Source organism: Acinonyx jubatus, chromosome B4 (genome assembly GCF_027475565.1).
Source record: "Acinonyx jubatus isolate Ajub_Pintada_27869175 chromosome B4, VMU_Ajub_asm_v1.0, whole genome shotgun sequence".
NCBI lineage: Eukaryota > Metazoa > Chordata > Mammalia > Carnivora > Felidae > Acinonyx > Acinonyx jubatus.
This window is the reverse complement of record NC_069387.1, coordinates 108,096,877-108,108,893: the sequence shown is the minus strand read 5'-3', so window position 1 is coordinate 108,108,893 and position 12,017 is coordinate 108,096,877. Positions and strand designations below refer to the sequence as shown.

Below are 12,017 nucleotides of genomic sequence, written 5' to 3'. Positions count from 1 at the left end.
CAGGGAGTGGATTATAAACCAAATTATCCACTTGTTACTTGTGATTGAAATATTGTCTGAGGGCAACCAGCAATGATACCACCTGGGAATTCGTTACAAATGTAGTATCCCCATATCAGACATCCTGGATTAGAATCTGCATATTAACAAGTTCCCCAGGTGATTAAGAGGCACATTAAAGTTTGAGAAACCATAGGCTATGTTGTCTGGACCACCATTCACCAGCACAGGACCCAGGCCTTGTGGAGACCCAAGATTGCTGAAATAATATTCTCTTCCAAGCTGTCATAATGAAGCAAACATTCTCCCCTGTTCCAACCCTAAAAATGAGGATAAGCAGCAGAGAGGTGAGGGAGGGAGGGAAACAAATCCTGAGAAAGAATTTCAAATCGAATGTGGTTGAAATATAAATGTGAAATGACTAAGAAATCACTGAAATTGACTAAGTTTATGTGAAAAGGACTAGCTAAGTTTTCTACATCGGGCAGAATGGGGACATAGAGTCAAGAAATTAAATAGAATTATAAAAATAAAGTTTTCTTATTTACCTGAGCTTTTGACTGGGAAATTTGTAACCCCTAAACTCCTATCCTTTCCAATTGTTGTTGTGATTCTCAGACTAGAGAAAGACTAGCTTGTGTTTCTTCCCCTGAACTTCCTGCTAGGGCACAGAGGAGCGATTTCAGCATTTCCCAGTGGACAGATGGGCTGCTGGAGAGAGGAGGCAGAAAGCACAAGCTGCCACTAGTCTATTCCACTAAGGAATATCTCAGAGCCAAGGCTACAGAAGTGTAAATGGGCGAGAGGAGCCTTTTGGGAAAATGCTGTCTGATGCTATGAGGATAATGCAGTAGGAGAGAAAAATGTATGGGAACTAAGGAGAGGAGCAAAAGGCGATTAGAGATGTCAGCCCTCCCTTGAGGCTGCATGTCCTTTCTGATCAGGATAGAGCTGGTGTGACTGGAGGTGCCTGTCTCTGTAGGATAGAACATCCATTCTGTTCATTCTGGGTGTACCAAGGTACAACCTTATATGTAGTATTGTTTCCATTCCTTTTCATCCCTCCATCCAAATGCAAAAGCTTTGGAAAGAAATGGAATTAGTTTGTATGGTGTTTTGAAAATTTATGAATTAAGACAATGAGGTTAGTTTTTGTTTTGCCTTAAGATTTATGGTAAGTAATTAGCCAAAGAAATGCAGAATGATGGTGCCCTGAAGAATGCTGAACAAGAAAATAATTGAAGAATTTTCTGTGTTTTATTATTAGAGCCAAGAAGAAATGGGAGCAAGTAAATCTGGAGGTTGAGAGAAGAGAAAAATGAGAAAAGAGAAAAGTGCCAGATATCATCTGATTTACAATCAAAAGTGAAAATTCAAAGAATGAGATATTCAAGTACTCCATACTATATACTGGGTAGCCAAAGATGATAAAATGCAAATTCTGAAAATAAAATGCAGGAAGTACATTGTGCTCTTTCAAAACTGATAAAAATGCAAATTACAAACAGCTGCCTGTGTATTTATATAGGTCTGGAATTCATTCTATGTATTGCCACAAACATTTAATAAAATTTAAAAGTTTGACAATTAAAATCATTCTTTAATTGTAAATAAACTAAGTTAGATTGCACACATTGAGAAGTGAAATTGTGCCTTTGATCTCTGTTTTGCAATATTCTTTACAGAAGAAACCTCACATTTTCTTTCTTTACTTAGATTTTAAGCTGAGCCCTCAGTGACAGTAACAGATAAAATGTAAACAAATTCAGTGAAGTCCCAGGGTTACAGTTTGGTGATGAGTATGTTAGAGGAATTCCAATAGAAATGCACTTTGATGTGTTGTAGAAAGGGAAAAAGAAGATTGTTTTTTTAGGCAGGGCAGTGCTGAACAATGTCTTTTAATTGGCAACTACAAAATCTATCTGCCGAGATGGGCTACCTTCAGAAATGAAAAATAAACATTTTTCTACTGAGAAAACAAAAATCATACAATAATATTAAAGAAAAGGACTTGTTAAAGGAAAAAAAAGTGAATTACTGAAGCGATGTCTCAAAAGCATTAATGAGATTTTAAGGATTTAAATAACTCTAGAAATATAAATGCTTACAAATGAAAGACATCACTTGAAAACTTATTTCCATTTCTTCCGCACTTGTTCAGAAGAATAAGTTATTAACTAACTTAAAAAATCCAACTGCAGAGTAACTAAAACCAGAACTTAAAATTAAGAATTTATTCTTCAAATTTAAAGATCAGGATGAGAGCAATATATGTAATTAACCTTTCAAAGGGTGTTTTTGTAAGTTTGTAGCATTTATACTTCTGAGTTTATTAAAGCTCAGAACTTCTCTAAGACTTTGGGACACCCTGTATTTATATTTGCATGCATCTTGTGAATATTAATAGACTCTTGTTCAATATCTATTGTGGAGTTCATCAGAGTTTAAGCTTAGAAATATTTTAAAACATTCTATAAGATACAATTCCAGCATGTGGAGTAATAAGTCCTAGTTTCTAGCTTCTAATGGTTCTCTGTCTACCCACTTTCAAAAACATGGGGGTATAGTCATTTTGTTTTCACAAATAGTGTGGACAGAAATGAAAACTGTGCCAATAAAATATCTTGGTGAGAGAGACAGGATGCAAGAGAGCAGAGTTGAAAACCTGTCTAGACAGAGGCTGATAGGAAACATCCATAATTCCACTTAACAAATCCTCATGTCCTTCTAAAACTTCATCTAGTGCTAAAGAAGGAAGCATTCTAAGAAGGAAGTTCAAGTGTTCTTTCTCAACATACAGATTCTCAGTGTGTACCTTTATTACATGCAAAATGCTGAAGACTGGATGAAGAAAGAGAAAAATCTGAAAGAAGACTTGAATGTCATTCTCTTGAATGTGTATGTGCATTATTCCCAAACAAGTGGACATTTTTGTTACGATAAACTTTGTCTAAGAGGACCAAGTGGATACATAAACCAACCCTGTTTTTATATTTGTGATTTAGGGAAAAGGCATGACTTTAATGCAGTAAACGATTAGCCAAGAAAGAAGACAGCAAGCCCCCCAAATAAGGATAGAGGATAACAAAGATAAGTGGACCATCCAGAAATGTACTAAGCCAGTGAGAAGTTATGCCTGCTGACTCCTACACATAAAAGCAATGCATTTAAGCCTAAGTTTATGGAGCCAGCAGAAGGCAGTTGCTTTTCTGGCACATACAAAAGCTTTCAATGAATTTGATGGATGTAGTATGATTCTATTCTTTTCAAAATGCATCAGTAATAAAAATAATAAAATAACATTTATTCAATGTTTAGTATATTCGTTTTCTAGGGCTGTCACAACACAGCACCATAAACCGGGTGGTGGCTCAAACAATAGAAATTTATTGTCTCGTAGTTCTGGGGCTATAAATCAAGGTGTTGGCAGCATTGATTCCTTCTGACGGGTGTAAGGGAGAATCTGTTCCTGGCCCATCTCATTGGCATTGTAGATTATATCTTCTCCTTGTGTCTCTTCATACCACTCTCCCTTGTGTGTGTGTGTGTGTGTGTGTGTGTGTGTGTGTGTTTATTCAAATTTTCTCTTTTATAAAGACATGAATATATTAGAAACCACTCTAATGACCTCACGTTAACTTGATTACCTCTGTAAGGATCCAATTTCCATAGAAGGTCAACTTCTGAGGTACTGGTGGTAAGCATTTCAGCATATTAATTTGTGGGGGGGCACATAATGATGTCTCCTGGATCTTCCCAGCATGGGGAGGTAGGTCTTAAATGACAAATCAACTCTAACATTTCCATCTCTCTAGCCTTTGAATTCCTTCCTTTACAAGTAAACCAAGGCAGATATGGCATTTCTAGCTCACTCACTCTGGGCCCTTTTTAGCCCATACTTAAGCCAACCAAGTAGAACCACTGCTTAGTGTGCCATACCAACAAATTCATTGGAATTCAACTTCATGCTACTTTCACTATTATTCCACATCTTTAATATCCATTTCCACACATAGTCCCAGGATTTTTCTTTGTATAAATTAGCAAACTCAAATAGTTTTTTTAGAATGTATTATACGTCTCCATGGGTCACACTTTTTACCTCATAGTTGGTGAGGCCTGGGGGGACTTTAGTCTAATTATAGGTCTACTAGCAAAGAGTAGTGGTCAGGGTCAGTCCTGAGGGGAATCAGCATTAGTTTACATGGCAACTGCCTCAGTTAATCTCAGATGTGGGTGGTGTGGCTGCTTCTGTTGGGAATGGAGAGGCTAATTCTACTGGCAAAGACTAATCAGAGTTTAGAGGCTAACGTGTCCTCAGCTTCATGAGGGTCTTCCAACATGTCTCCATTCCAACTTTCAGGACAATGCTCTTTCCCAATCAATACCCTTACTGTAACAGTAAATAACCTGTGAGCTTGGGAGTTTAATTTGCATTTCAATTCAGTCACTCACAGGATGAGATTATAGATTTGTTTTTCAGAAATCCCAGCCCTGTGTCTGTGAGAGAAAGGGGTCTTTTTATCAGGGCAGCTTTCAGATTGTTTATGTGATGTGTGAGCTAGGAATTCAAGATCCTTGCTTCTCATACGTGTTTGGCTGTGAGTATACAATCGTGATATTTTCTGTATTTCTATTGCCATATCACACCGTGCATGATCAGTGCTCTCTTTACTACTAAAATTAGAGTCATTAGCGTCTTTAAATCTAATCATATTAGAGAGTCAGTTTCAGAATTCCCAGAACCAACTCAGAAAACTCACCTCTAATATTATGTTCCTGTAGACCACTCTCAGCACCAAAATCTGCATTAGGGTTCTCCAGAGAAACAGAATCAAGAGAGGAGATCTATATGTAATTTATAATCTATAATTTATATAGAGAGAATAATTTCAAAGACTTGAATTACACAATTTTTGAGACTTTGCAAGTCTAAAATCTGATGGGGGAGGCCAGCAGACTGGAGACTTACTGGAGTTTAAAGACAGTCTGATAGAGAATTCCTTCTTACTTGAGAAGGTCAGCCTTTTGTGCTATTCAGGATGAGGCCCATCCATACTATGGAGAGCAATCTGTTATACTCAAAGTCCACCAATTTAAATGTAAATCTCATCTAAAAATATCCTTGCAGAAACATCTAGAATAATGTATGACTAAATATCTGGGTAATGTGGCCTAACCAAAGTGACACATAAAATCAATCTACCAGGATAACCCAGATGGTCCCACTATTTTAAGGTCAGATGATTAATAACCTTAATTCCCCTTTGCTATATACTCTAACATATTCACAGGTTCTAGGGATCCAGGTGTGGGCATCTTTGGGGAGCTTTTCTGCCTACCACAAATACCTTTCTTATGCACAATAAAACTAATAGTTGTTACTACATCACAGGCACTATACTACATGAAATAACTCATTTAAACATTAGTACTCCATCCCATAAAAATAAACTATGAGCTAGGGATTATTATTGCCCCCGTTAATGAGAAAATTAGACACTGAGTAGTTAGCTCATTTGTAATTGGCAGAAGCAGGATGGTACCATGTGTGCCTGTGACTCTAGCCTATTCTCTACACTCCACTAGACCTGTTGCATATCTGATTATACTTCCTTTCCTCAGGGCCCAATTTACTCTAAAGCCATACTGGACCACTTTGGGCCAGTGATAAAAACTTTGGAGTCATGACAGTAAAACTCATAGTCAAGGTTTCTTCCCTATTACCTCCCTTTTGTCCTCCCTTAATAGTGGTGTCGATATGTTGTCCATAGCCATGTCTTTTCCTCATAAAATAAGGAAAAAGCAAATATCAGAACATGTATATTGTATTACATTTGAGTTTTCTGACAATCAAGGCAAGAAGAAAACACAGCTGTATCAGAAAACAATACTAGTGCCCCCCTCAAATTAATTTTTCACAGTACTATATTCTAAATGCAATTCATTTTATGTGAGCATACTGTAACTGTATTAGTTCATTTGGGCTGCTATAATAAAATACCATAGACTAGGTGGTATTAAACAACAAATATCATAATTTTGTAGGCTGGAAAGTCCAAGATCCAGGTACTGCAGATTTGGTGTCTGGTGTGGGTCCACTTCCTGAGTCATAAATGACTTCTTGCTATGGCCTCTTATGGTGGAAGGGAAGAGGGAACATTCTGAGGTCTCTGTTTCAAGGATACTAATTCCATTTACGAAGGCTCCACCCTCATGACCTTTTTGGCTCCCAAAGGCACTACATGGTGGCGGGGGGTGGTTAGGATCTCAACATAAGAATTGGGGGGACACAAATATTCTGTCTATAGCAGCAATTCATTCAATAAATGTTGAAAGAACACCCTCTGAGGTTAAGCCATCTGCTAGATGCTATGGATACAAAAATAAGCCAAGTCTTTCCCTCTAAATGTTTCTAATGTGTCATGCAAAGAGTGATTTATATAATATGTGTGCCAAAGTAGAGGTATAGAATAGGTACTATGGGAATAAGGAAAAGGCATGCTTCACAGATATTTTAAGTGAAAATCTAGCTTGGCATTGACTGGTCACAGGATCTCTCAAAAACTTCCTTGCTGCTAGCATTCCTTTTTATGAGCAGGAGTGCCAATTTATAGCATGGCATGAGGTATTGGCCTGCACCCCATTCTGACACCATTATGGGATAAATGATGATGTTAACTTTGCAGGAGCAGTTACCTTCTACTTTAGGTTGAAGAGACATTCTTTGTGCTCTCCAGAGAGGTGTTGGTGAGAATACGGGTTTTACAGAGAACTTTTTTTCTTGGACACACCTACTTTCTGTTATGCAGTTATATTATGTATAGTGATTAGCTTATTTCTTCTATTAGGTAATGAGTGTTTATAAGGAAAGAACAGTCTCTTTCCTTCTTTATATCCCTTCCATCTGGAATATAATAGTCACTTAATATTTGATGAATGCTCTAATGCCTACCTCTGAGAATCCTTTTTCCTGCCTCAACCAGTACAAATTTTAACAAAGGAATGTAGCACCATTGCTAAGATTTTTGTGTTTTGAGAGACTTATCCTAGGCAAGAACTCCACAGGCCATGGAAACATATCTATATGGAGACATGCTCCTCCCTCTAGAGTATGCTCTAGTATCACAGAAGTCAGATTTCACTGTTCAAATCATCTTGAGCCCATTTCTTGGACTGTATGAGTCTCTCCCCTAAGACATTCCTCCAAAGGATGAACCTATTAAAGAGTTGGAGAAGCAAACCTATTTTCAAGGTGTTAACGGAGGTGGAAAGTGTGGGTTGTCGTGTCTATACATATACATATGTATATGTGTATACACACACACACACACATATATATATATATATATTATATATACACATACAGATACACATATACAAGGTGTATATGGAACACAGCAGGGAATAGGAAGAAAAGAAGGTGCACCTTGTTCCAGGAGATTGAGGTTCTTCATGCTTCTAGTTTCTAGTGCAGAACTCTGAATTTTCCCAGAATTCTAAATACAAACCCAAGCCTTCTAGCTACTGTGCAGGGTTATTTGTCAGCTTGATTTATAATTTTTAAATATTTAAATATATAGTATGTGAATCTTCATATCTATTCTTCCTCTAGGCTCAGCAAATATTAGGGATAGTCTTAGCACCCACATGCCAAAGAGAAACAGTTTCTATCTATTTTTCATCTTTTCCTATTAATTCTGTAGCAGGTGGGATCTGAACACTAATTGTTTCTTTTATGCAAACTGTGGACAGAACAAGAAAGTCTGTATTAACTGTAACAGGAATCTAGATTTTTCCAGACATTTGTCATCACAGTTAAGGAGCTAGGCTGAGCAGAAGGGTCAGTGTTAATTACATTTTTTAAATATATTTCAGGTGGGGAATGTATTGGACAAGTATGTGATTCCTAAATAATTTCTAATTCCTTGATTCTACACTGCCTAGGTAATTCAGAGGCTTATTGTTGTGTGGAGCTGTTGTGGATATTAAGAAAGCCTTAGGCAAAACCAGAAGTTCTATAAACTATTCTGTGAAAAGTAATGCATACCGTTGTTCTTTGCTATTAACCAAAGAGTGATTAGGGAAAGTCATTTGATCTTGTTTAGTCCTTCTTCTAATCTTTAATATTAAGACTCTAAAGCAAAGTAAGCCCAAGATTTAGAATAGCTTCTAATTAAAGACAGTACTAGAATGTCTTAAGTGGTCATATTTTCTCAAGCATTTCCATGCTACTTTGCTCTAGTATTACATTATTAATTGTTGTAATAATAAGGTAATAGATTGAACTTAGTATAGTGCCTGCAACATAGTAACTACCCAGTAAATTGTAACTTCTATGAAAACATAATTAATTGTAAACAATGAAACATGAATACTCAGTTTCTAGCAGTATGGTAAAATATTTATTCAAAGAATAACATCCCTTTTTGGAAGAACATACCAAAATATGCCACATTTAGAAATAACACACTCTAAAACAAAAACATCTCTTTCAGTGCATGTTTCAGTGCAGTAAGGAAAGAAAAAAATGCCTCAGAAACCAGAATGACAAGAGGGGAGTCCAGAAGAATAAGGAAGCATGAGAACTGGTGTTTGCCTTGGGGTATCTGCAGAATCTTGGTGCCACAGAGTTTGAACTTTAATGGTCCACAACTGGAGAATGAGAAACAATGTCTAAGGCATAAAAAGAGTTGGGGACAGGATGAAAAACTTCACAAAAATCCAGGACCCATTAAAGATGATAATGTTCAGAGAGGAAACTAGAAAAAGAACAATTACCTTGTAGACAGAGACAGTGTGAATATATAACCTCTTCTCTTAAAATTTCTAAAGACCTAACTTTTTTTTCAGGTGAATATTGGGTTTGAATCAACATTATCAAAATGTCCCAATACACTTCAAATGCAAAATATAGTACAAAGTGTTGTCAAATTGGTAAGTGCCCCAGGCACTTGGATGAAGTAAAAGTAAATCATTTCTGGTTTCTGGTCTCTAAATTCAGATACTGAGGAATTGCCAAAGAAAAAGTCCCAAGTAATGCAAATTTGTAATTAAAAAATTAAACACATAGAAACAACCATTGGTCAACTGTAGCAACAATATATTAAATCAGACCTGCAAAAAATATGAAAAGTGTTTTTAATAATTAAAAAATAAAATAATGCATTGAAAATATGAAGAATGACAAAAAACTATCAATATTGACCAGAAATATTGAAAAGAAGGTGGAAAAAATAAAGGATAGAGATTAGAAATTGCTGAAGAAAGTATAAACTGAAGGATATATTTGAGGTAAGTTATTCATAATAGATCACAGAGAGACTAAAAAATGTAAAATATAAAAGAAAGATAAATAGAGAAAAACGAAAGGTAAAGAGATAAAGCATAATTGGAGTTCAGAGAAGACAATACAGAAAATTATAGAAAGGCAAGATAATGATTGGATTTTTCAGAATGGCTAAAAAACACCACCCTTAGATACAGTAAGCCCACTGGGTCAAAAGAGAATGAACAAAAAGAATCTCATATCTGTACCCTCTGACTGGGACTGTAGTATATCAAAAATAACATCTTAAATCAAATTGAAAGAAAAGACAATTTGCCAACAAAAAAAGAAATATTATGTCCATATTAGAATTCTACATATCAGCAGATCCATACAATAATGAAAAAATCAATGCATTGAAAGATAATAATCTAGACAAGAATGTGCTGCCACTTTTCAAGAATATGAAAGAAACAAAACTCTTTTAGACAAATCAAAACTGAAATCTTTGCCAAGTTACTAAATTTACATCTGAAGGAAATTCTTCATGAAGGAAAGTGATTTACAAAATAATCTTGACGACCAGAAAGAATTGTTAACAAAGAACACTAATTTATGGCTTAATTTAATAAAACAATGACTGTATAGGCAATAACAATGTTTTCTAATTTGTAAGTTCAAAAAAATCATGATAGAACTAAAATCTTAGACAATAAGTATACATAGGTTATAAGAATGGGTTATAAGAATAGATTATAATCAGATTTAAGGGAATATATAAGAACATAATCTTATATGTTCAACTGAGTTGAACATATAAGATTGTGTGGAATATACTTTATACGTTGAAGGGGGCACCATGCAAATCATAATCCAAGTACAAATATACTGTACTTGTATAAAAGAGTAAGAAATGGCATAATCTTAGACACTATGCATGCTAAAAATTTGTAGAATAACTGCAAGAAAAGAGAAACCATATTATTGACTAATTGGTGGAGAGAATTAAAGGGAATAAGAAAAATTTTTTAAAGTGAAAAGCACGCACGTGAGAGAGAAGTTCTACAAAAAGCACAAAATAAATCAGCAAAAATAAATTCAAACATATCAGCAATCACAATGTAAATGCAGAGAATTCTAATTGATTAGTATTTTTATAAGCTGTAAATATTATCCAGCTGTCTAATATTTCAAACATATCCACTTAAAACTTCAGAACACAAAGGGTAAGATGACAGGGTAGGAGGATCCTAAACTGACCTCATTCCATAGATACAACTAGAAAACACCCACATCAGTGTAAATAACCCTGAAAATGACCTGAAGACTGGCAGAACAGACTCTCTACAGCTAAATGTAGGGAAGAGAAAACAGTGGAAGAAGGTAGAAAGGGTGGAAACATAGTCCAGAGCTAATCAGATCTCCAGGACTATCCATGGAAGGGAGGGAAACCACAGGCATGAAGAACGGAAAGAAACGGACACCACACCAGGTATCCCAGGCACGAGGAACCTACAGAGAGAAGATAAATTCTCATAACACCCCCTCCAACCATTCAAGGCAGGAGTTTCCTAAAGTGGCTTCAGGTCCTCTCCCACAGCAGACCCACATATACCTTGCTAACACAGTGTGCCCTTACCTCTTATTATGTTGTGGACCTGCCCCCTCCAATATGTCCTTGGCCAGAGCCCATCCAAAGTGGAGCCAGAAGCATGGCAATGTGCAAGCAGCCCCAACAGGGAGACCACCACTCTAAACTGACTCCTGCCCAGGAGTGAGAGAAAGATAATTACACACACCAGTCTCACTGTGGCCCTTGCAGTGGTCTGAGGGCAGACATCTGGTCTGACTGCAGGCCCTAACCAACAATGAAAGCTTCTCAGGGCACAACACAGGGAAAGTGTCCTACTGCTCAGTGCTGTTACATTTCTGGCAAACAGATGGTCTCTCTCAATTCAAGCACAAGGCATCCCCAGACTGGACCAGTAAAAACACAGGGACCAAATCCTGGCTACAATAGGCAAAGAGAACCATTGCAGATGATTAGACTGAAGGCAAAAGTGGCTCAGCCTCTTTCTGATGAACATGGGACATTGCACTGCATGGCACTACAGGACCTCTTCTTCATAAGGTCACTACTTTCAGAAGCAGGATACATAGCTGAATTTCCTAACACACAGAAACAGACACAGAGAGTTAGACTAAATGAGAAAACAGAGGAATATGTCCCAGGTGAAATTACAGGACAAAATCACCAGAGAGCTAAATGAAACGGAGGTAAGTAATATGACTGATAGAGAATTTGAAGTAATGATCATAAAGATACTTGTTGGACTTAATGAAAGAGTGGAGAACCTCAGTGAGACCACTGACAAAAGGACAGAAGACATAAATAAGAAATAATCAGAGATGAAGAACTCAATAAATGAAACTAAAAATACACTAAATAGAATAAATAATAGACTAGAGGAAGCAAAAGAATGGATCAAAGGCCTGAAGGATGGAGTAATGGAACAGAATCAAGCTGAACAGGAGAGAGGAAAAAAAATAAAAATAGACTTAGGGAATTCAGTTACACCATGAAGCATAATAACATTCACATTATAGGGATTCCAGAAGATAAGAGAGAGAAAAGGGGGCAGAGAGTTTACTTGAAGAAATAACAACTGAAGACTTACAAATCTGGACAAGGAAACAGACATCCAGATCCAAGAGGCACAGAGAGACCCCAACAAAATCAAGACAAAGA

The 12,017-nt window shown here is 36.5% G+C and overlaps 1 protein-coding gene across 11 annotated transcripts in view; it reads left to right on the top strand.

Moving 5' to 3' along the window:
- CB4H12orf50 (chromosome B4 C12orf50 homolog) overlaps positions 1-1,630 on the top strand; it is a 47,602-nt gene extending 45,972 nt beyond the window's left edge. For all 11 annotated transcript variants that reach the window (XM_053226576.1, XM_053226574.1, XM_053226575.1 and 8 more), the window contains one exon: positions 1,268-1,630. In XM_053226576.1, the coding sequence (XP_053082551.1) occupies positions 1,268-1,293 (26 nt within the window). In that variant the 3' untranslated portion in view covers positions 1,294-1,630. The remainder of the gene's footprint in view (positions 1-1,267) is intronic.
- Positions 1,631-12,017: the final 10,387 nt, after the last annotated feature.